Source organism: Heliangelus exortis, chromosome 3 (genome assembly GCF_036169615.1).
Source record: "Heliangelus exortis chromosome 3, bHelExo1.hap1, whole genome shotgun sequence".
In the NCBI taxonomy this organism is placed as follows: domain Eukaryota; kingdom Metazoa; phylum Chordata; class Aves; order Apodiformes; family Trochilidae; genus Heliangelus; species Heliangelus exortis.
Genome location: NC_092424.1, coordinates 104,473,407 through 104,497,467, shown reverse-complemented (window position 1 = coordinate 104,497,467; position 24,061 = coordinate 104,473,407). Strand labels below are relative to the sequence as shown.

At 36.5% G+C, this 24,061-nt stretch overlaps 1 protein-coding gene across 2 annotated transcripts in view; it reads left to right on the top strand.

The window, feature by feature from the left end:
* WDR35 (WD repeat domain 35) overlaps nucleotides 1-24,061 on the top strand; it is a 39,182-nt gene that overhangs the window by 8,013 nt on the left and 7,108 nt on the right. The window contains exons 10-21 of one of the 2 annotated variants that reach the window (XM_071741996.1): nucleotides 2,632-2,817; nucleotides 3,389-3,421; nucleotides 5,515-5,575; nucleotides 11,591-11,735; nucleotides 12,924-12,993; nucleotides 13,581-13,634; nucleotides 16,576-16,685; nucleotides 18,282-18,492; nucleotides 19,052-19,132; nucleotides 19,263-19,399; nucleotides 21,053-21,256; nucleotides 23,174-23,320. In XM_071741996.1, the coding sequence (XP_071598097.1) occupies nucleotides 2,632-2,817; nucleotides 3,389-3,421; nucleotides 5,515-5,575; nucleotides 11,591-11,735; nucleotides 12,924-12,993; nucleotides 13,581-13,634; nucleotides 16,576-16,685; nucleotides 18,282-18,492; nucleotides 19,052-19,132; nucleotides 19,263-19,399; nucleotides 21,053-21,256; nucleotides 23,174-23,320 (1,439 nt within the window). The remainder of the gene's footprint in view (nucleotides 1-2,631; nucleotides 2,818-3,388; nucleotides 3,422-5,514; nucleotides 5,576-11,590; nucleotides 11,736-12,923; nucleotides 12,994-13,580; nucleotides 13,635-16,575; nucleotides 16,686-18,281; nucleotides 18,493-19,051; nucleotides 19,133-19,262; nucleotides 19,400-21,052; nucleotides 21,257-23,173; nucleotides 23,321-24,061) is intronic. The other variant, XM_071741997.1, reaches the window with a different exon arrangement.

The window sequence follows — 24,061 nt, the reverse complement described above, 5'->3', positions numbered from 1 at the left end:
GCTCCAGTGTTTTCATTGCTGTTGGGTTAAACTAAGTGGGCTGAGTGACACAATAGGAATTGTTTGAGCCTTACTGTCATTTTTTTTTTTGGTAGTGAATTATCCGTTTGAACCAGGAGAGTTGTGCAGAAACCTGAGCACTATGAATGCAGCCTTCTAGGTGCACATTCTACTTAATATTTAATTTCCTAATACACTTTTTACAAGTGTGAATTCACCTAATTCTAACTACTTCTATGTCATCTACCATATGGATTTTGTTTGTTTTTTTATAAAGACCTAAGGCTTTATCACTTGAATTTACAGCTTAACAAAAAATACTGATTACTATACAGTATACAGCATTGTATACTTTTTTTTTTCAGCACAGGAGATGTTCTTTAATCATCTGTGTGTTACGAGTTTGATTAAAGAGAGAGTGTAATTTGAGTAACATACTGCAGCTATATTGAAATTTAGTGTTCCACTCAGTTATGAAAAATCATTGATCAGGGAGTTACAAGCACAAATTTGCTAGGAAGCAGTTTCAAATAGTTTGTTGTAAATCTGTTGGAAAAGACTTTGGAAATTTGAGCTGCAAATTAGTCTTGCAGGAAATGCTACCTAATGTTTATTCTGGGAAATGTGTAACAGCTGGAACAAAGGCCTATTACTTTTTCCTAAACTCAACAGTATCTGTGAGACCGTGTGTATTTCCAGAGCTGACACAGTTTGCAAATGAGTAACATTTTGAAACCTTCTTTTTAGGAACTGCATGTGTAAGCTCTCTTTTTTTTCACGTAAAAAAATTCCTTTTGCACACCTTGGAAAAAGGTGTGCTCAAATCAATTTATCTAGTAAATTTATTTCTGCAGCATATAAACTCTTAACCTGTAGATTTCAGTATATTTTCAATATACTTATGTTGAATGATATGTGCAGCCCTTCAGTAAATAATGTACATTACTGCTGCTCTGTTCTTTCTGATGATACCAGTAACTCCCTTTTAGGAACTAGATATTCTGAAAGGTGACAGCCATTAAGTGTTAGTGATTCAAAGCAGTCATTAATTTAGGCTGGATTGGAATTAATGACCTGGAAATTAAGTGTTTGTATCACTTTAGCAATCTATTAACTAGTCTGGTTTCCTGGAGTTTTAAGTATTACCACAATGTGAGAAAGGGGGTTCTAAATTAATATGACAGTTAAAATTATGAATTAAGCAGAAATTTTTGAAATTTAGTAATTGTTTCATAGTATCTTTTTGGAGTTGAAATACTGATTTAGTTTATAGCTCTAGTTAAATTTCTTCTGATGTTCTGATCTATGTTGGATTTTAGTTTTTATCATCATCCAGCATTCTGGGGTACTTTGCTGCTTCTTGAAATCCATTTTAGATTCGGCAAGCATGATTTACAGTTTACTGTCTTGTTAAATCATAACTTACTGCTTTCATATAAATTTTGAATGTTCAGAATAGTATAAGCTCCATTTTGGATCTCTGAGAAGGATCCTGTGGGAAGTGCTCTTGGTTGTCAAAACCTGTCTTGATTCCAATCCTTTTATTTTTCATCCTGTATCCAAAGAGAGCTTGACTTTCTTTAAAATCCAAGTAGGACATTGTAAATCTAATTGGACATTGTAATTCACATGCCTGTTGCCTCTCTGAAAGATAATAAAACATAATAAATTAATGATATGATTCCCAGGACTAAAAATATTGTGTCCAGTATGTTGATTTATCCATGCCCATCTAGTTCCACTATTTATCATATTACTTTTTGTACATCTCTGCCTTGTTTGAAAGCTGTGTTTACTGATTGTGGTTTGCAGGAATGTATTGTTTTTATATTCTCTCCTGTTTTTCTGGTTATGCTCCACAGCATTATGTTTGAATTCCCACAGAACTGGACTTCAGTGAAAACCATTGGATTTTGATAGTTTATTACCATTCAGTATATAGATTTATAATAAAAGTTCTTTTGCTGATGTCTTAGGTTATCATCTTAGTGTCATCCCCTACAGAGTGTGGGAACCCCTCTGGCCAGCTCCCTAAGAAGCTTTCTCCTCTCTAGGAAATGCTGGTGCTTAGAATTCTGTTAGTTTTTCTACAATTGCATAATCAGCCTTAAATGGGTTGGTTTATATTTAGTTTGTTTGTGAGCTTTGCCTCCGTTCTGAGATTTTTTCTGCTTTGTTAGAGAAGATTTCCATTATAAATTTCTGTAATTTAAATCAGTTGAATGCAACAAGAGACATCTTCATGGGCGTTACTGTGTTTGAATATTCCATTTCTTCTTTTGCCTTTTTGCTCTTTCTCCTTATTGTTACATGAATAATTGTTTTGTGGTGTGAAGGGAGACTTTTTTTCTCATGTTACTAGTATGGAAGAGGTGGTGTGAGTTACTGTAGTGCTCTGATTGCAATAGGTTATTCTGCATGATGGAAAGGCTGCTTTGCCACTTTATTATTATGCAAATAACCTATTATTGGAGCTGTGTTCACATTCTTTTAATAAAGTTTGTCACTTGACAGGTAATGAATATTAAATACTGATTGTATATGTGAAACTTTCTTTCACAGCTGTTAACAATTTATTATTGAATTCCTATAATTTCTAACAGGTTTTCTCAAAATTGTCTCTCTTGGCAGTGGGGTTACTGCTCCAATACAGTTGTTTATGCGTATACCCGACCCGATCGTCCAGAGCACTGTGTAGTCTTTTGGGACACAAAAAACAATGAGAAGTATGTGAAATATGTCAAGGGCTTGATTTCCATAACAACTTACGGAGACTTCTGTGTTTTAGCAACTAAAGCAGATGAAAATCAACCTCAGGTAAAGTGTTTTTTTTACTTGAAACACTGTTTCACATGTCAGTGCAGAATAAGATGGAATGTAAAATTCTGAATCTGCCTCTGAGTGTGTCGTGCAGTTATCATATCACAGAATGGCACTTGAATGGTCTCAGTGTTTATAAAAACCCCAACAAACAACAAAGTATTAACGAAAAAGCACAGAACTTAGATGTTTCTGTCTTTTAACTCCTTGTAGCTACTAATAACTTAATGAAAACTGCAACCTTAAAGATTAGTGTTCCTTTAGAAATATTTAGAGCACTTCTCCAAAGAAAAGCTAAAAGCAGGATGACATCAGAATGGTAACAAATATTTAATCAGTCAGAGTTGGAAAAAAAAAGGGGGTGGGGGATTTTTTTAGGTGGTACAAATTATGTTAGTACAAAATGTTTGGTTTATTTATTTCTCTTAAATACAGTGCCAAATGGTAAGATAAATATATCCTTTGGTTAATGTATGTTCAGTTAGCTTGATGCTAACTGTTACACATTTTTTCTTACTGTGTTCACCTCTGAATTGTTTTCTGTATCACCTGTATATTGCTTACAAAGGAGGAGCATGACACAGAATCATTTGGTGCAACGGTAACAAAAATGCTTTAGTGCTGCTTTGCTTGATTGTGCAATAAATGGTGTATGGTCAAATGGACTAAAAATATGGTATACGTGGCCAAAACTATCTGGTGAAATTGAGTGCAATAAAGTGAGAGTTTTCTGGGTTGCATTTTTAAAATAGGAAAGAAACAACGGAGAGACTTAGTTTAACTTTCTTGAGCATAAAAAAGGCTTGATTTTAGCATCTGAAAATTACATAATGAGCATCTTTCAATGCTTTTGAAATGGCTGCACTGTAATTATTAACATGGTGGATGGTCAGCTTTTAGGAAATGAACAAGCTTATCATTTGGGTAGCAATTCATTAGGGTTGCTTTCTGAAGAGCAGATTTGTTTTGCCATAGATTTTGGTCATTAGAATTGTGATTTCAAGACAGTGAAATGTACAGCAGTAGTTGATGGGGTAAAAAAGACAAATTTAATCAGGACCTGTTTAAGAGTATTTCAAGCAGATGTGAATGTCAGTAAATTACAGAGAAGTTAACTTTGATACCCATAGCAAGGCTTGAGCTTTTTGGTTTGATCAAATCAGACCATGCAAACTCTCTTGTGCTGTGTAGCTCATGCAGTTTATGTCTTGGTTACTGTTTCTTTACTCCCTCCCTGAAAAAAAAAGTCTTTAATCCACAGACTTAGCAGTCTCAAAATAAATAAAAAACACATAAAAGAGGAATTGATAAGAGAGCAAATATTGGGATAATTTACTAATGAAAAATCAATATAAACATAATGGAAACAAACAGTAAGTATTTTAAAAAGCCAGGTGTAATTTCTTACACAGAGAGAGGCTCAACATATTTTTGGAAAAGAGAAATTCAAGAATGCTGGTGGAAAGTTTAACTCATGAATGAGGAAATAAAAACACTATTTTCGGGAGGTGTTTATTGGTGGAAGAACCAGAAAAATAAGTTATTTAATGAAAATAAATCTTTGCTCAGATCTTTGTTTTGGAAGTATATAGTTCATACACTAGATGAAAACCTAAATTCTGCCATTCTCATGTGATTAATAAGATATCAATCTGTCAGTTTAAAGGGATAAGATGTACAGTTGCTGTTATCTGCTACCACAGTTACATGAATTGTTCAGGAGGTGAAAGAGCTATGAAGAAGTAATTATCTTCCAATTCCTGGAGAGTCAGGATAACAGTTCTTAGGTAATTCAAGTTTTGGCAACCTTGTGCTTTTTTTTAATCTGGAGAATTTGTAGTAAAAGTTGCTACTTAATTTATACACTTTTCTTTCAAGACATTTCCCTGTGCAAACATCATGAAGTTATTTAATCCTTGATTTAGGTCTGGAAAAAGAAATACTTAAGTAACAACAATGAAGCGTTGGTCAATTTTCATTTTTTTTTTGCATCTTCTGTAATTCAACAGACCAATCTTAGGTATCTGTCCTATCAAAAAGCCTTCCTGAGCAGGATTACCAGAAGGGAAAACTGACTAATCACCAGTTTTGTCATATCTGCAAAACTGTGCTGTGGAGGGATCACCTTATTCACAGTTCTCTCCACACCATAACCCTCCTGGAAGTTCAAGGAGATAAAGGTTGCAAAGGCTAGAACCAGGGCCCTAATTTCTGGGAGCTAGCAAGGGGATCTGATGTAGTTTATTAGGTTATCTTTTCCGTGAGCAGATAGGTCAGAGTTGCTTCACTGAGAAATTCCTGGTGTTTTATGATAGTAAATTATTACAGGACACTGTGTGCCCACAGAGCACGGGGTGAGACGCTGTCTTGCCTGCAGGTTATCTGTAGACCCTGCTGTTGGGACATGCTTTGTATTATTTGTCTGGTAGATTTGCTCCTTCACTTAAAACTGGTCATTTCCCTGTTTTGTGCTTGGCTTGATTTATAGTGCTAGTGGGCAAATAATCTCATCACTCCAGTGCTTATGCTGCTTTATATTTACTGTAGTCATTGTCCCTTTGTTTTCTGTTGCTGATCAGCATTAGATTGTGTGAAATGTGGTTTATGTGATACACCTTCACAGAACATCTTGTACAGCTTCCTAATTTACAATAAAAATGTGGTAGTAATAATATTTGTTTTATTTCCATACAGTATGTTCTGGTTCTCTGCAATTCCATTGGCACTCCCTTGGACCCAAAATATATTGATATTGGTAAGCAACTTGTAATATTCTCATTCTGTTGGGGTTTTTTGCCTCGTTTTTATAATGTATTTCTTATGCAAATCTGCTGTTCAATCAGTGTGTAACACCTGCTGGTCAATCAGTGTGTAGCACCTCTTTCTTTCAAATGTGACCTTCCATTATAGCTGTGGTTGTAACTAATTTTATATTGGCTTCTCACTTCTACTTTGCACCTCCCCAAATGTAATAAACCTGTAATTAGGGATTCTCATGTGAACTGTAATTTGTGTTGGAAGTGACCTATCAATTACTCTGCTAATAAAAATAGTGGCTTATAAAACCAGTCCTATTCCTAGTAAAAATTGGAACTTAAACTGATTCTTCCAATTATTACAAACTATTTATAATAGAATTTTAAAAAATCCTTGTTACGATCCGAGTTATTATTTATATTTTGTTTGCGAGGAAAATTCAGCCACTACTCATAGACGACGCGTGAGTTTACAAAAATAACAAGGCTTTATGATTTAAACAAGTTACAAGGATTTATTTAGGATTTATACAATTAGTTACTTTGGAGAGAAGAGTCGTTAAGAAAAAAGAAGGAGGGAGTAATTAATCTCATTTCTATAGTAGAGATCTAAATAAGTTCCAGGAATCATTCCTGAAGGGGGTCTTTTTGCTGCAAAGCTACCCTCTTTCTTTGTACAAGCTAAAAAGAAGCCCAGGGCAACCAACTCATCTCTTTCAGAAGTGTCTAAAGTTAGGTGAGATGAATCCCACTCAAATGGTCAAAATTAGCTTTGCATTTACACCTCTAACTCTGCATTTAAACTCTTTTTTTTTCATTTTCTAGTGTTCTTTTTATATAAGCCTTCTAAACCTGTCATAGTTATATATTATAATCAGTTTCTTTATGATCCCCCATTACTACCCCTTTCCTAGAGCTATCTGTACACTGGAATCTGCTCCAGTGACTGTAAACAGATGAAGAGAAATGCTATTTATTTGAAAAAGACTGCTGTGCCATCTGTATTTGAATTGTGTTGAAGAGATTAAACAGCCTGGAAAAAGCTCCTCTTCCTTTAGTTTAACTAAGATTTCTGCAGTCTACTTCTTTTCCCTCCAGTGTTAGAGGATCAGTGTATTGAATAGGTGTACAATTGTCTTTCCTAATATGAGTTCATTTGTGAAAATACTGTCACTACAGTATTCAGCCTCACAAATGGGCAAATAGTTGAGGTTTTGGATATTTGCATTTTTGAGTCCTGAAAAATTTCTGTAGTCTCAGTAGTTCAAACATAACAAGCAAGTCTTTCATTGCTGTTTAGTAAACACATTGAAAGATTCAACTTTTTTTTTTTTTTTTTTTATAATACGCATCCTGTAAGACTCCTTTAAAGTTAGTCCACCAAATTTGCAGAAAGGATTGAAGGTGAAAGTGAAAAGTGATGCCTATAAATGCAACACTTCTAGAACACATTGTGCTGTTTTTATCATATATGCTTTCCTTTTTTGCATCCTTTGAAGACAGAACTTCATAGAACAACTTGAAATACTTATAACATAAGGTCATTTGTGTGAGGTGTATATACTTGTACATAGGCAAGGTCTTTAATATACAGTTTATCATGCTGTTTATCCAGTTGGAGCTTCTTGGCAGTAGAAAAGGTATAATTGTCCCAGTTTGACAGGGTGCTGATCTTAAACAGCTGGCTGGCCTTTCTGAGGTCAACAGAGAGAGAAGACCTTGTAAAACACTAAAAGCAGAAGAAGTTCCTGCAAGTTCTTTTAAGATTCCAGTTCGTCTTTCTAACAAGACCATTAGCCTCTTGTCCTGTTCATAAATGAAAAAAAATTATCTTTGAATCAATTATCAGGTGAGAGTTATCATTAATAGCTTAAGACATAAGCAGTATAAAAGTAAAATTAACATCTCTTACTCAGGATAATTGGAGGGGTGTTATTGCCTTATAAAAATATAATACCTGTCTGAAATGTTTTTTCTTTCTCTCTACCAATACAGTTTTTCAGGCTATTCTCTTTACTAAAAAGTGATAAATTGTTTAATTGTGTTCTGTCCAGAAAATAAGTTGTTCAGGCAGTTTGTTTTGTTCATGGTAGTCTTGTTCATGTCTCAGATTTCTAAGAACTATCTTGTAGAATGGTTTAAAACCACTTAGGTGCTGGAGTCATGCCTAGGTGTCTCACCTCTGTTCTGGATACCTTAAAAAGGATGAGTGAACTACATGTGAAGCAACACTTGAACTTAAAGTTGAATTTTAAAGTAAACTATAACTGATTTTCTGTATTTCTTTGAGTTCTGTAAACTGTGGTCATTCATGAATTGTATCATGTGCAGTTTGGTTGTCCCCACTGCTATCTGACATTTTCTCCTATCTTTGAGCTAACACTTCTAGATATTTGAATCAAGATCTAAAATTATGTAGATGTTATTGATCAGATTAAGTTTGTCCCAGTTTCTCAGGAACAGTCTCTTTAACAGGCTTGTATGAAAACAACAGCCTAGTCATGTGCCTGTCAGGCTGCTCTCTTTCCATGAGATTTAGCTGGGATTACTTCTCTTGTGTTTGTACATCCTATTTCATTCACTGGAAAGTGTCTCAGCTTTTTCATGCAGCAAAGTAATAAAGTCATGCATTAAGTTTCTTTCTATCTACTATTCTTAAAGAAGATTAGACATGAGAGCAGGTGTTCTTTAACTTTTTTGAGGTATTTGTGGATGCAACACAAACATGACAGAAGATTAATTGAGATATCTAAGAAATAAAGTTTCTTCGCTGCAGGGAGGAGGTTTTATGAAAAAAAAGTGAAGAGAAAAAAGAGCCAGAGAAAATGTGAAGAGCAGTTGTTCCACATGTTGGTGTTGTTTTGATGGGATGGAGTTTTAACCTTGCCCACTGAGAAGTAAGGCACTGTTTAAATTCGTTCAGTGTGTATTTTCAAGGGTTCAAAATTAAGTATTAAGACATTAGTACTGAGATTAGACATCTGCAAAGTCAGTGGGAAGGGCTAGACAATCTAAGAAACCCACATGTTTATCATGGAAAGCTGCTATGCCATGGAAATGCTGAGCAGAGGAGTGTCCAAATCTCTTGGCTCCTGACCTGCTTTTCTGTCTGCTTCATAGTCAGAGCACAAATTCTTTGAAGGCCACCAATGCCCAAGTGAACAGCACTTCATGCTGAAATGAAAGCCACTATGTAAGATAATACTTCCCTACTCTAAAGAAAACTAAATACTTAAGCCAGCTGCCTGGAAAGGGATTTTAGATCTTCCTCAGCCTGAAGGGATTGAAATTAGCATCTTTCCTTTCCCAGGAAAGGACAAAATTGTTCCCGATCTGCGCCGTAGGAACGGCTCAGACTTGGAGTGGCTGGGGGATCCTTTCCTTGTGTTGAAGCTGTCCTCATCCAACAAAGAAAGCATTTTAGGAGCAGAGGTGTAGCCCAGTGGTTAGGGCCCTGAGGTGAGAAAGGGGAAAAAAATAGAATGGAATAGTTCAATTGGAAGGGACCTTCAACCATCATCTAGTCCCACTGCCTGACCACTTATAGGGTCATTAAAAATTAAAGCTTGTTATTAAGGGCATTGTCCAAATGCCTCATAAATACTGACAGGCTTAGGACATCAGCCACCTCTCTACAAAGTCTGTTCCGGTGTTTGACCACTCTCTTGGTAAAGAAATGTTTCCAAATGTTCAGTCTACACCAAGGTTTTAGTTTCTTTTACGACAGGTTTTTGATTGTATTTTTTGTGTGTGTTTGCATGTAGTATAAAATGCCTAAGAAATTATAGAAAAAATCCCATATGTCCAACTTTTAGACAGTTGTTTAAGCTATACAGGCAATTTTGTAAAAGCATTGGATGCTACATAGAAATACTGCTCTTGCAGATTTGTTTCTGAACCAGTCTGATCCTGCTGATTGTGTCTCCATGCTGTGCATCCTTTTCCCTGCAATTTCACATTTGCCTTAAATACAATTATAGTTTACCCTAGTGTTGCAAAGAAGGGAAGGCTCAGCCCTCCATGTTGGCTGCTAATTCCTTCCCTCTCCAAGATTTACGATTTTCTCTTTAATCTAATTGAAATTAATCTTTTTTTTTTTTTTTTTTTTTTTTTTTTTTTGAGGTCAGTTAGATCAATGAACTGATTCAACTTACTCTGTGACCAGCTACTGATAGAAAAGAAATGTCAGGGAAACATGTCAGGGGCTGGTGTGTTGCTTTTTTTGTTTGTTTTTTTTCTGACAGTAACAGTCAGTTTAAGTCTTAGGCATGGTCAAAAAAAGCCAAATAGATTGTATACCTCTGGAAAAAGCACAGGTATGTTGCTGTCTTGTTTCTAGGTCACAACAGAGCTTATGCAAACATCCTTTTTTCCCAGATTGAACTACTCTGAGGTGTGCAGCAATGAGTAAATTTAGGCTTCATGGAAGTTTTAAGTTAGATGGGAGTCACATTGTGAGTCTGAGGACTGGCCATGGCTTTGAGATGTGGGCTTGGTTTAGAGCTGTCTTGGAGTAAAATACTTAAATGTTGACTAAACTGAGTCCAAATATGAGGCTTAGTACTGAAATTTTGTCATTTTAGCAAGAGGAAACCTTATTCCCTCACAGGTCAGTTGATTGTCATGTTTCATTTTTAAAGAGTATGAGCATTGATTCTTATGGTATGTACAGCTGTAAGGTAATAAAAGAACAGAGGAAATACATAGAATTTATTAATGCTGTAAATGAAACAGGGAATAGGATCCTTCAGTTGTATGAGAGTCATTACTGAAATGAATGTCTTTTAAGTATGTGAAATGCACTCAGTTGCATATAATGTAAACAGCTGTACTGCTCACATGTTAAGCATCATCACTAAGCCTTCTTAACCACTATTTACATTTATATGTAAAAGTATTCTAGAGCTGTCAGGTAGCTTAGATAATCCTCTTGGTTTCAAAGAAGTAAAATCTGTTCAACCAGTCTTCCCCATCTGTCTCTCATAGCACTGATCTTCTGTATGGCAGGCTTATAGCTCCCTCCAGAGTTCTGTTCTGTGCTAAAATACAGGAAAAAATTATATTCACTGCAAAAGAATCAGATTTTTTTGCTCAGAGTATCTTAGCTGTATGACTCAGTATTTCTCTAGCAGGCTGGGCTACAGGGTGTTTTATAGGTTTCTACGTTTTTCTATGCCCTTTTATTTTAATTCATTGTTTTTCAGAAAGATGAAGCAAAGGATTGAAAAAAAATCCACTATACAGTCAAAACAGTATGTTATAAATAATAATGTGCTAGTCTGATTACATATATGTATATATTCCATTTGTTTACTGAACACTGACAGCAGGAATGAGAACTCAATTTATCCACATATTCTATATAGGCTTATGGATAAAGTAAAAATGCTCTGCCTTCCTACACCATGATCTTTGGATGCAATAACATTTGCTAAATATTTAATTTGCTGCCATGCAGGAAAAGAATTGTTATTTGACCTAGCTGTAAACTAGGATACAAACAGTATTTCCAGGTCTTGTCTAATTCAGGATCTGTTAACTTCTTTCAAATGGTGCTCAAAGAAGCTATACTAGATTGTCAACTTTAGAATAGTCTTCCTTTTATTTATATTTTAAGAGTTACAAATATGTCAGATATGGAGATATTACAGACCTTGTTAGACTTGAGAAATTCCTAAACTGGTCATTTACCTGCAAATATGTCTAAATGGATTTGTCTTCTACACTAGTGCACAGAATTTGCTGAAGTAAGAGGGAGAATAGCATTAATTTAAAAATCAGTATTTGTAAGAAGTTTATCCATTCTTCTGAACAAGGCCCCAAGGGCCCACAAGATTTCTTACCAATTAATGAAAACTACTACCAGGTTGGGTGTGGTGTAGTTTTTGTGTTGTTGGATTTTTGCTTTTGACCTGTGGAGATATTGTTTCAGCCATCTGCAAAAAAGTTTACAAATTAGCATCTGGTCAGATAGTTCCAGCACTAATTTTGCAACCATTTGGATTTCACACCAGGGCCTTTGTTTGTCACAATGACCAAAACGCACGTGATAGCTGCTTCAAAAGAAGCCTTTTACGTCTGGCAGTATCGGGTGGCCAAGAAGCTCACAGCAATGGAAATCAATCAGGTAGCACGGACCAGAAAAGAAGGCAGGGAAAGGTTTGTCTTCGGACTTTCATTATTTTTTTTTTTCCTTTGCATTGGTATTGTCAATAAAGTGGATTTTCCCATCCCTAAAATATCACCTTCAGTCTTCTCATTTTCCTTCTCACTTGTGGGCCTGTAAGATTAAATATTAAAAATACTCTTTCATAACAAACGTGTGTTTGTTATACAAACCTCTTAGATGCCTTTTGATTAGTTCATGTTGTGTCTCCATTTGCTCACTGCCTGCTTCCCCTACAGAGCTGCGTCTTGATTTTTTTTTTCCCCTTCCCTATTTTCTTCTCTAGCTCTTAGTTTCTAGGCAGCTATATTCCCTCTGATAATTGAACTGCTTCTTGTGTGTCAGTGGCTGTAAGGACATAGTTTATGCAGGTAGTTCTACTGTAAATACACTTGTGTCTGATTGTATCTTTGACAGCTAATCCTGTATGGGCTTTTATCCTCTCAAACTAAACATGCCAAAGTCAACATCATCTTGCCTCCAACATCACTTCTGTCACTTCCACAAGCTTGCAGCTTCATTATGCTTTTTGTTTGTGATATTTTTTCTTCCATCTAGATGCTATAGCATTTTTCTATGAATCTACCATTTTCTGTCATCTTATACCCATAATAATGAATAAATATTTGTACATGGTATAATAACATACATTGTTCTAATACCTGCATGTCCTTTCTTTGGACAAGATTGTAAATTTTATATAAATACTGAAAGAGTAAGTGGTTGTAATTCAGCATAAACTGTTATTTTAGCATTCTAAAAACTTTAGTGATGCTACTTTTAAGGCAAAACAGAAGTTATGATGAAGTATTGAACACTAATACATAAGTTTTGTGGATATGAAAGTGAAGCTCTTTGTAAGTATGGAGAAGGGCCTGAGGAAATATGGATGTTTGAAAAGAAACAGTTGGAGTGGTGGTTGGTTTGCAGGAACTCCTTGTTGTAGAATTAAAGATCATATTTAAGAATACCATCAGGAACTGTGAAAGTGAAAGCAAGTACCATATCTTTATATCACTACTAAGCTGAGTTATCCCAGAGGATCCTATTGGAACATAAGAACAGGCATAACTTTTATTCTTTTTTCTAGTCACAATAATTTCTTCTCCAAGGATTGAACTGTATGCTATCAAAAATGATCCTTTGAACTAACTTTTTCTTCTAACTTTCCTTTTCTGCAGGATTTATCACATTGATGACACACCTTCAGGATCTGGAGATGGACCACTTGATTACAGCAGAGCTATTGAAGTGAGTTATATTTTTAACTAGATTATTGTGGTGTCACTTTTAGCTTGAAAGAGTTAGCGTTGCTTTATTTTTCAGATTTCCACTAGCTGAAGTGCTCATACTTTCTATAGGAGTAGTACATATACTTAACTGTAGGGAACAAAGAAAAAGTGTATTCTGGGGTTCAGTGTGTAGACAGCTGCTGTCTTGGTGAAGAGCATCTTCCCTCACTTCAGCAAAGTATAAGTAGCTTGTTGAAACTCAATAAAAGTTATTGTCTTTCTAGTACTTTCAGGCTTTTTCACTTTATGTGTGTGCTTTTGTACTTGCCAATATATGTGAAATTTATTACTGGCCTCAGTAATAAATTAGAATAGTTGCTTTTTTTTCTTTTCTGTTAGACACCTCTTACATTTTGGGTTTCTTACTTTTCTGGAGGAGGGGCATGAGAAGGAAGAGAGCTGTTAATATTGTTATTGTCATGATTCCCATAAAAAAGGCTACTAATATCATAAGCCATTCTTGTATTTAAACAAAACTTCTTTCTTTAGCAGATCATTCTTACTGTTACATTAAAGCTGATATTGATACAGATTCTTTACTTCCAGGGAACAAGAGATCCAATCTGTGCAATAACAGCTTCTGATAAGATACTACTTGTGGTAAGATACATGATTTAAATGATTTCCACTTGCCTCTTGTATTTGAAGACAGGAGATTCTTCTGCAGTGTGTTCATAAGCAGTCATAATTTTAAAGCATTTCTGAAATTAAAATTTACACAGATGAAATCTTTTTCTGGATGTTCTTAAAAATAACTTTAACAGGTTCTTCCATTAACCAGGACTCTTTCTTTAAGAGGGCTGATTCACTAAGTGCTTACAATTTAAGTACAGACCAGTTGGCCGAGATAGTACATGTAGGGTTTGAGAAAAGCTAGGTCAGGACTTAATTCTGTAATCTGACTTCTGGGAATTCTCTTTTAGGCTGTATTTAAAATGCAGAAAGATTTACAAAGCTTTTCTATTTACAAATTATTGGTATAATGCATGATTTTAGATAATATCAATACAGGACACTACAGATAGGTGATATTAATACATTCATAGACTATACATATGTATAATATGTATATAATATTATTCAATATTAATTTTAATGTAGTATGAATTAAATAACAACAACACTAATAATAGTATTACAATGCTACATATAATTTCAATGTGTGTAACACGTCCAGTGCCGGGGCCCGGCAGAGCCCGCACCCCCGCGGCAGACACAAAGGGGCCCAGCGTGCGGCAACGGTCGCTGTGCCCGTGAGTCCGCAGCGGGGAAGGGGATCGCGGCCGAAAGGGCCGGGAAAAGGCTCTTCGGGGAGCTTTTTGAAGCCAAGAAAGCGGCCAACCTGTGCCGGGTGCCCGGCTGCTGAGGCGGCGTGGGCGGAGACATCAGAATTTGCGGAGAAGTGAGCTGGTTTAGTGTTGTTCTGCCTGAGGGGACGGAGGCTCGGCAGGAGGGCCGAGGGAGGCGTGAGCGAGGGGCCAGGGCCAAATGTCGGGTGCTGCGCTTTGGCCGCAGCAGCCCCTGCAGCGGTACGGGCTTGGGCAGGAGAGGCTGTAGGGCTACCCAGCAGAGAGGGACCTGGGGGTGCTGGCTGAGCGTGAGCTAGCAGCGTACCCAGGTGGCCAAGAGGGCCAGTGGTGTCCTGGCCTGTATCAGGAACAGTGTGGCCATCGGGAGAAGGGAAGTGATCGTGTCCCTGTACTCAGAGGCCACAGTTGAGCACTGTGTGCAGCTCTGGACCCACTACAGAAAGGACATTGATGTGCTGGAGAGTGTCCAAAGAAGGGCGACAAAGCTGATGAAGGGTTTGGAACATATTTCTTACCAGGAGCAGCTGAGGTGTGGTTCTTTAGCTTAAAGAAAAGGAGGCTGAGGGGCAACCTTACTGCTCTCCACAACTACCTTAAAGGAGGCTGTAAAGAGGTGGGGCTTGGTCTGTTCAGTGGAGTTGCAAGTGACAGGTTAAGAGCAGTGGCCTCAAGTTCACCAGGGGAGATATAGATTGGAATTAGGAAGAATTTCTTCACAGAAAGAGCCATAAGTCATTGGAACAGGCTGCCCAGGGTTTTGGTGGAGTTACCATACCTGGATGTATCTAAGAGTTGTATAGAGATAGTGCTTAAGGCTATGGCTTAGTGGACTTAATTATTAGTTAATGGACTAGATGATCTTTAAGTACTTTTCCAACCAAGGTAATTCTGTGATCATGTATGAGGTATTATATCATGCCAAACACCTGATTTGTTTTTTTCCAGTCTGAAGAGTGGTATAATTAGATGAGCTGACATACAGGTGGGCTTTAAAACAAACTAACCAAGCAGAGCAAGGGTAAAAAAAGAACACTGCTTCTTCCTTTTATCCATCTTCCCAAGTAAGATCATGTTTTCCCATGTTCCTTCTTTTACTTTTTTTTGGTTATACCCTTTGACTGGATTTTGCAAAGTCAGTGGGTAACAGTAAGAAAGATGAATGAAAAAAGTGTGACAATAGGTGACTAAGGGACTCTGTGCTTGAAGAATAAGAGTGAGAAAATGAAATTAAGATGATAACCCATGACTAATTAAAAGGAAGGGAATGAGAGGAAGCGCCTCTGATACTGGATAAATGCGCTGAAGCTGAACATATATTAAAGTGGTTAGATTTTTTTAAACACTTCTGAGCAAATATGCTTTTTAGTTTATAGGGAGGGTATACAGATGTGAGAAAGTTAAAGATGAGGTGATTTATGCTGAGGATCTTAGAGGTGGCTTTGAGGTAGAAAAAGAGGAATAAAGTTTGGACTAACTTAGAATTTAATATTGACTGATTTCCAGTGTAATGGTTAAACAGTAGGTAAAATAAGCAAAATAAGCTGGATATGTCGTTCAGTCTAGAGAAACATCATGAGAAAGTAGTGGTAGTGATCACTGCAGTCCAGGGATGTCAGACTCATTTTAGACTGTTGGCCTTTTACTGTCTTGACACAGGGCATGGGTGTGTCCTTTGGCAAAATAAAGGGAAACCGTGTTGGTAGTCTGCTAGTCAAACCTTTGAATAACCAGTATGTATTACAGCATTTACTATCTCAGGTCTTGAAGTAGTTGGTGAGACTTGTTAGGATACAGAGGGCAGAACTTGAACACAGCTGTACTGCTTTCAGACCTGAGCTGGTACTGTCAAATGGCACCACTGGAGTGGGTTTACTATTGTGGGACAGGGATCTTTTAGCTGTTCTTTTTTTTTCTTTTTGTTATATAGACCATGTCTGAAGGTTCATGGGGAACTGTCGAGCTCATGACACTGTTCTGTGGGCTGTATGTGGACTATTGCTTTTTGTTTTAACACCCCTGATTTAAGCAGATCAGTAGATTGCAGCATCTTGAGAAAGTACCTTGCTTAAATACCAGAATTTGGAACTTTTAGGGTGATTACCTTCCCTCTCTCCACTTCGGCTTTGTCACCTATCTAAATATTTTTCCTAGGACCGTGTATAAATGAAATATTTTAAAAGAGTTCATTAATGGAGAAATTATATGAATGAGCAAGCATTGCTTTTCTCTAGGGAAGAGAATCTGGCACAATTCAGAGGTACAGCCTTCCCAATGTTGCTGTGGTACACAGGTACACCCTGAGCTGCCGTGCACATCAGCTCTCTTTGAATTGCAACTCCAGGTAAGTGACAGATCTGCTTCTAACCCAGACATCTGATTTTAAAGCAAACCCCTACAATTTATGAAAGTACTAATTCTGTAAATTCTATTAGTTAATAATAATTTTGTAATAATTTTACCTTAATATAAGCTATGTATTAATTCTAGTTGTTACTAATCACTGCTCAACTGTTTATTTATTACTAATTAATTAAATTTGGCCAGTCATCAGATTGCTCTGAGAGACTTTGTTAGTAAAGCTCTCTCATGTTTTAAGCTCTAGCGTGTATGTGGGAAGCTTAAGGAAACATATATGTGAAAATGCATTTGGGTTATTAGATGAACCCAACATAAGCTTCCCGTGATCATGACATGAGTTGACAAAATTATGTCATAACCTGCAGTTTTAATCTCTACAGCTTCTTTCTGTTTGTATGTTTATGTTCTCCTAATGCCTGGCAACTTTGCTCATCCCATGTTCATTTTCCATTGTTGCAAATTACAGCTGGTGGCAATGCTTCTAACAGGACTGGTTTCCTCAAGCTTCAGCTGTACCAATACTGAAGTTGATTTCTATTTTTTTTGGAAGAGAGAGTGTGAGAGCCTTGACTGAAAAGGCAAAAATATAAGTAACTAAAGAGAATGTGTAATACACTTTTAGTAACTTAAAAAAACTTTCTAATTTTTTTTAAAAAGAGCTTAATACCTGTGTAGATCACATGCCTTTTAAGGTATTGACCAAAAAGAAACTGCTTCACTTAAAAAGCAATGTGACCTAATGAGAGCTGTATTAGGATTTTTTTGAAGTCAAGCTGTTTCCTTCCTAAATGACTTTGTCTAATGAAAAATGCTCAGATACATAAATGTTTTTGAAGTTAATTTTTTTAATTGCTTTTGAAATTGTCATAGAGATTAAGGCTGCCTAACTACCTTTCAATATTTAGAAATGCTTTTGAAATGGCATTGTAGTAAATATAGGCTACCATGATTCAGTGAAACCTATGTAACAGGAAATTTTCAAATACAACCCTTTAGAAATTGTATTTTCCTCAGTTTTAAATGATTTCAAAGATTAATTGGATTATAATTCATATTGTCTGGAAAAAACCCTAAGGAGTACCCTTTGTAGAAATACAAGAGATCCTGTTTTAGAGATGATCAGTCTGCATCATTGCACTCTTTTTAACTTAAGAATCTGATTCATTGCCTCCTAGTAAGTCATTAAAAACAATTCTGTTCTCTTGTTAATGTTAGACTCTGTCCAGAAAAGTTTGGGCAGGGGTAGAATCTGCAATTTACTCAACCTGGTATTTGAAGTACGACGGAAAATGTTGGATGAAAAATGGGCATATTTAAGAACTTCTGCAGGGCCACATTTCTTATATAGCAAATGTCTTTCTGTTTCCCTAGACTCTGCTGTGCAGGTAAATGAAAATGAAGGTAACTGAAAATCACATGCATCTCACTGAATCTATGGAATTATACTGGTATTAGATTAAAGGGAAAGTTGGCCTGCTAGGGCAAATTTAGGGAACTAAGTCAGGAACTAAGGGTATTTGCAATACCGTGACTAGTGTTACGTAGCTGTCTTATTTTTTCTTTCTTTGTTTTTCTGTAGTCGTGTTGCTATCATAGACCTTTCAGGTATTTTGACTTTTTTTAACTTGGATGCCCGGGTAGTAGACAATGCAGGACAGCAAGTCACAGGTGAGCAGCCGAAACTGGAACGCAAAGATGTCTGGGATATGAAATGGGCCAAAGATAATCCAGATTTGTTTGCAATGATGGAGAAAACAAGAATGTATGTTTTCAGAAACTTGGACCCAGAGGTAAATATTAACATATGTAATTCAGTTTACAAATTCACTTCTAAGTTAATGGCTCTGTGTTGAATAGTATTACTGTTGTGCTTACCATTCAGTTAGGCAAGTGTTTATTAAATTTGCTTCTGGAAATCTCAGTCTTGTCAGCTCTAATGTGGAAAAGTTCTTTAGGAACAAATAAGTAAAATCAAATCCTGGAAAGAGAAAAACATGGTCATAACTTTTCTTAAAGGTATGAGATATTTTCATCAGCATATTTTTGTATTACTTTGCAGAATATAAACACAATTTTAGTAAAGATACTTGTAAAACACAGTTCAGTTGAATGTAAATATTTATTGGTGTTTCTTTATCTCTTTCTCATAATTTAGTTATAGAAAACATGATGATTTTTAATTATGTCTGTGTATATGGAATTACCAATAATTTTAATGATTTTATCATTTGTTTCCTCTTGAAAATGCAATTAAGTCATAGCTTGGATTCTCCTTTTGTATACCTAGCAGATTAGGATTTAATTGAACGGAATAAAAATTCATTGTTTTGTAATTTATTTAACTTCAAGGAACCTATACAGACTTCTGGATATATTTGCAACTTTGAAGATTTAGAAATCAAATCTGTTCTTCTGGATGAAATATTAAAGGTAAGTATTCCGAATTCTTCTTGTGTAGGAAAAGTTGATGTCTGTCATAGTGATCTGAACAGTGGATATCTGTTGGGGGAAAATAAAGGTGATATTGAATAAATGTGCATCTCTTTATTCATTATTTTAGAATCCTGAACACCCTAACAAGGATTTCATCCTCAATTTTGAGATTCGGTCATTACGAGACAGTCGAGCGTTGATTGAAAAAGTTGGCATTGAGGAATCTTCCCAGTTCATTGAAAACAATCCACACCCTAGACTTTGGTAAAATCTCTTTAGTAGCCAACTGTGTTCAAATTTTTCTTCTTCTATATTCTTTTCCTGTTCAGATAGAACTAATTTTAAAGTACAAAACTTCAAATCCAGCCAAAGCAATATACACTATGACAGAATCTTTTAAGCTGCAATCAGAAGGGTGGCTACTCTGACAAGGTCTTTTCGTTGGGCTGAATCACCTCTCAAGGGGTATTACAGAGTTGAGGGAAGGCCCAGAGGGAGCCTTGCACCCCCCTGCTAGCCTGGCTCCCCACCTCTTTTGCAATTGGGATGTTTGGGCACTTTCCAACTGGGTGGTGTTACAGTTTCCCAGAAGGCAAGAAAGTGAGGCTTTTGTTCCTGAGCATTTGGGAGCTGATGTTTCAGGAGATGCTGAACAAGTGTTAGACTACTCAGCAGCCATCTGAAGAAAGTACTTGGTGTTAGTGTTTCCATAGGCTCCTGGTTCTTAAATCCCAAAAGGTGGGCTGTTGTTTAACTGCAATTCTATGATTTTGTGGCTGTTGCAGTACATAGAGCACAAGGCAGGCTGTGTGTCTGGTGTGGGTATAGGGTGCAGGCTCATAGCACTGTTTTGCTCTTTGCTGTGTGAGCCCCAAACTGTAGTGATGCCTGCTTTTAGGGGTGAATGTAAAAAAAATGAACATCCTGGCACAAAGCTAAATTTAAGTTGGCTAAGTTGCAACTCAAATTGATCATAAGTTGAGAGGGTATTTATTTATTTATGTATTTTATATTGAACCTTGATGACAAAGAGCTTGAAACCCAGTAAAGGGGACATACTAAGATGATAAAAGTTACAAGCAGTTGACTAACCTTGTAGCATCTTGGACAGGTCATAATAACAGTAATTAGAAGGGTATGATAATATGATATTATATATGTTAAATGTTATGATGCAGTCTCTCAGAAGTAATTTGAGGAAAGGAAATGTTGGCACGTTTAAACTAAGTTAATAAACTCAGCTATTAAACTAAACTTGAAAAGCTTTTTGGTTTTTGTCAGTGCCCTACTGCACTGGCTTTGTTTCACAATGTCAGTCATCCAGTCTAAATTTACCTAGCCTTATTTTTGCAGAAAATTCTAGAGCTTACTCAAGCGTCTGATGGGTGTAGATTGGCCTGAAGGTAGAAATTCACTTATTTGCAGAACTCAACCAATGGGTTGGTACCAATACAAGGTTGCCCAAACTGATCTGTTCTCCCAGACTGCTGTCCTAGCTGGACCAGGAGTATCCAGATGGATTGTAAAGATAACTTACTCTTCATGGTTGATACTTGGAGGCTTTCAGACTGAGGCTGCCATCAAGCTCAAAGTTATAAAATATGCATAAGTAGAAATATCTAAATGGAACTGCATTGGAACAAATGTAATATTCAAACCTTGTCCATTCCTCCCAAGCCAGTGTCCATTTTAACAGCTGAAAAAAAAAATAAATTAACACTTACTTGAATATCGTTATCTAAGCAAGTACTGGATAGGTCACAGAACATTCTTGGGACAAACATACAACTGAGTTAAGATTAGTTAATAAATAATACAGTAACTTCAATGTCTTCCTTAAATATGCCTAGTTAAATGCCTCTTCATTTAATTTATGTATAGGTGCTTTTCCATCTGTAATGTTTGTTTTTCATACAGGCGTCTCCTGGCTGAAGCTGCTCTTCAGAAGCTGGATCTGCAGACTGCTGAACAAGCTTTTGTACGTTGCAAAGATTATCAAGGTATTAAGTTTGTGAAGTGTCTGGGCAACCTGCAGAGTGAGGCAATGAAGCAAGCAGAAGTGGCAGCCTATTTTAGCAGATTTGAAGAAGCTGAAAGAATGTATCTGCAAATGGACAGAAGGTAATTGCATGTAGTCATGTCAGCAGCAAATAAAGAAAAAAAGTCTGAAAAAAAATGCTTGGTTTAATAAGGAATGGCTGATTTAGCACTGAAAACTCTTTACCAGAGAGGGATAAGATTGAGAGAATTTTATTGAATCCATAGATAACCAATTCTATATGTAAATCAGCATGTTGCAAACTTTGCAAAACCTCAGTTTCTATAGGTAGTTCTGTGTTTCACAGCTGTTTTTTTCAAAGTATTCTGTCAATATTTCAACTATATTGCAAAAATACAAACAAATAATCTTAACTACTGTTTAATTTATGTACTGTTACTATTAGCTAGTAGCCAAGTACACATTCTTTCCAGTTACATGTACAAACAACAGTTTTTAATGAACTGTAACTTCTGGACCAGTCATTGGAAATTTTACCCGGGAATGAAAAAAACCAAAGCAAATTACAATTTTACTGGGAAATACAATCTAATGCTAATTAATTAGCTAGAGCACTGTCTTTACTGAAAAAAGGATGGGAACATAAGCAGCAGTTACACGAGGTATCCTGTAGGTGGTGGTCAAACACGGAGAAGCATGATTCACTTCTGCACATGTGACATTTTAAAGTTCTGATTAATGGAGCCATGAAAAAAGTAGGGAACGATGGAAGAAAAATATTTTATTCTTTTGTGCTGCAAGAACAAGAAATGTGCCTCTTTCCCAGTAAGAAGGTGAGGGGGAAGGTAGGAGATGGGAATAGGTCTATGTTGGAGCCTGGTAATGGAAAACTTTATTGCACATAATTAATTAGCCCAAGGAAGTAGGTGGTTTAAAGGCTTGGACTGCCTCATAAGCACTTCATTCACTGCAACACTGACTTTTAGATATTGCATATTCATTTCCACATGGCTGAAGAGAAATTTGGCCATTATAAGATTGAAGATGACAGAGACTTTTTTTTTTTTCTGCTTTTTTGAACAGTAGAGCATCTTGTTCTCCAGCTGCAAGAATCAGGGAATTCTGTATTTACCTTACATGTCTCATCACCACTACAAAGATTAGGATAAGGACCTGCCATAAATCAGGCTGAAAGAAATCTATTTTCTAAATACAGTTTTAGATAGATGCTATTGTTTATCTGACTGCAGTGACTTGTTATTGCCTTGCTTTACTCATTTGTAAGTTTAGGGCATTTAATAGATCCATGGAACCATAGAATGATGAGCTGAAAGGGGCCCATCAGGATCATCAAGTCCAACTCCTGTCCCCATGTAGAGCATCCCAAGAATCACACTTTTAAAAGAAGTGTATATATTTCACCCATTTATTGTAGAATTACTTGTATAAGAAGTCAGAGAGAAATATTCTATATGGTTGAAAAAATGTGCCAGACAAACACACAGTGGGTCCTATGTATGTGTTAATAATAATAAAAAGAAATGAGACTCAAAGTCCTTTCTTCTTCATACAAAGTCATCTTGAATCTGAAGGAGAAGCCTCTCACATTCATTTTATTGCATCTCAGCTTTAGCCTTCATTATTCATATTGCTTGTTCCTTGATCTTTCCCCTCATTTCCCTTCTGCTTTTAGCCTGTTGCAGCTGCTGCCATTTATTGCAGCAGCCAGCAGTGAAAGAAAGAATGGTATAAAGTAGAATAGGAAACCTGAAGTAGCAGCATCCCAACTGCCTTGCCAGCTGCTTGTGTAACTCCTCACACAGGAGTGGGGCTGATAGGGAGGTGCCTACCTGTCTGCCCTGTCAGCTTCCTGAGTGTTTGATTTTCTGGAATGCTGTTTCAATGGTAAGCAGTTTATCTGGGATCACTGCAATACTTGCCATGTAATTCATGAACATCCTTTTGGATGCTTTTCTCAAGATTTTTGTTAGCTCTTGTATTGTCCTTGACTTTTTCCTGCTATTTTCTGTTTTTACCAGAGATCTTGCCATTGGACTACGGATAAAACTGGGAGATTGGTTTCGAGTATTGCAGTTATTGAAAACTGGCTCAGGGGATTCAGATGATGCCCTTCTTGAACAAGCATACAATGCTATTGGAGATTACTTTGCAGACCGTCAGAAATGGTATGTTCTGTACAGGAACAAGAAGAAGGAAATTATGAAGGGAATTATAAAACTGATTACAAGATTTAGTTTAGGAGGAGGAACAGATATCAAAAAAGTCAGAATGGAATACATGGGATAATTTTTGAATTATGAGATTAGGCTCAGACCTTTATGGTTCCATTGCTGCATGCACCTTTGAACAGAGAGCTGGTGATCAAGTATCTAAAGACTGCAGGTGATAAAAAAAAAAAAAAATCTCAATTTTGCCAAAAGTCTGTTTGCTTCAAAGGAGGTGGAGAAGGTTGAGGGGGCAGGGGAAGAAGAAATACAGATGTATTAGGCCAGATGTAGAAAGTAGGAAAGAAATAAAAATCTGCCAAAAAATATATTAGGAAAGTATTATTTAACATCAGTGAATTTCAAAACCATGAACTTTATAGAATGCTTGAACCCACAAGTATTTTACAAGGTCCAGATTTCTTTCTGACCTGGATCTGTCTCCTGCTATTGCCCAAACTGGCACCCATGGAAAGTTTTTTAAGATTGGTGCATGTGTGTAATGGTGTTTCTCCAGAAGACATTTTGCAGTCTGGTAATTCCTGAGCCAGAAGTGACATCTGTGTAGTTAATAACTTGCAGAGAGAGAAACTTTCATTCATTAACTTTTCTTGTTGCCTTCCTAAGCCCATGTGAACTTTTAGCATCCGGGGCACAGCTCTACTATGTATTGCAATTACCCAGACTCTGTTATCTGTATAC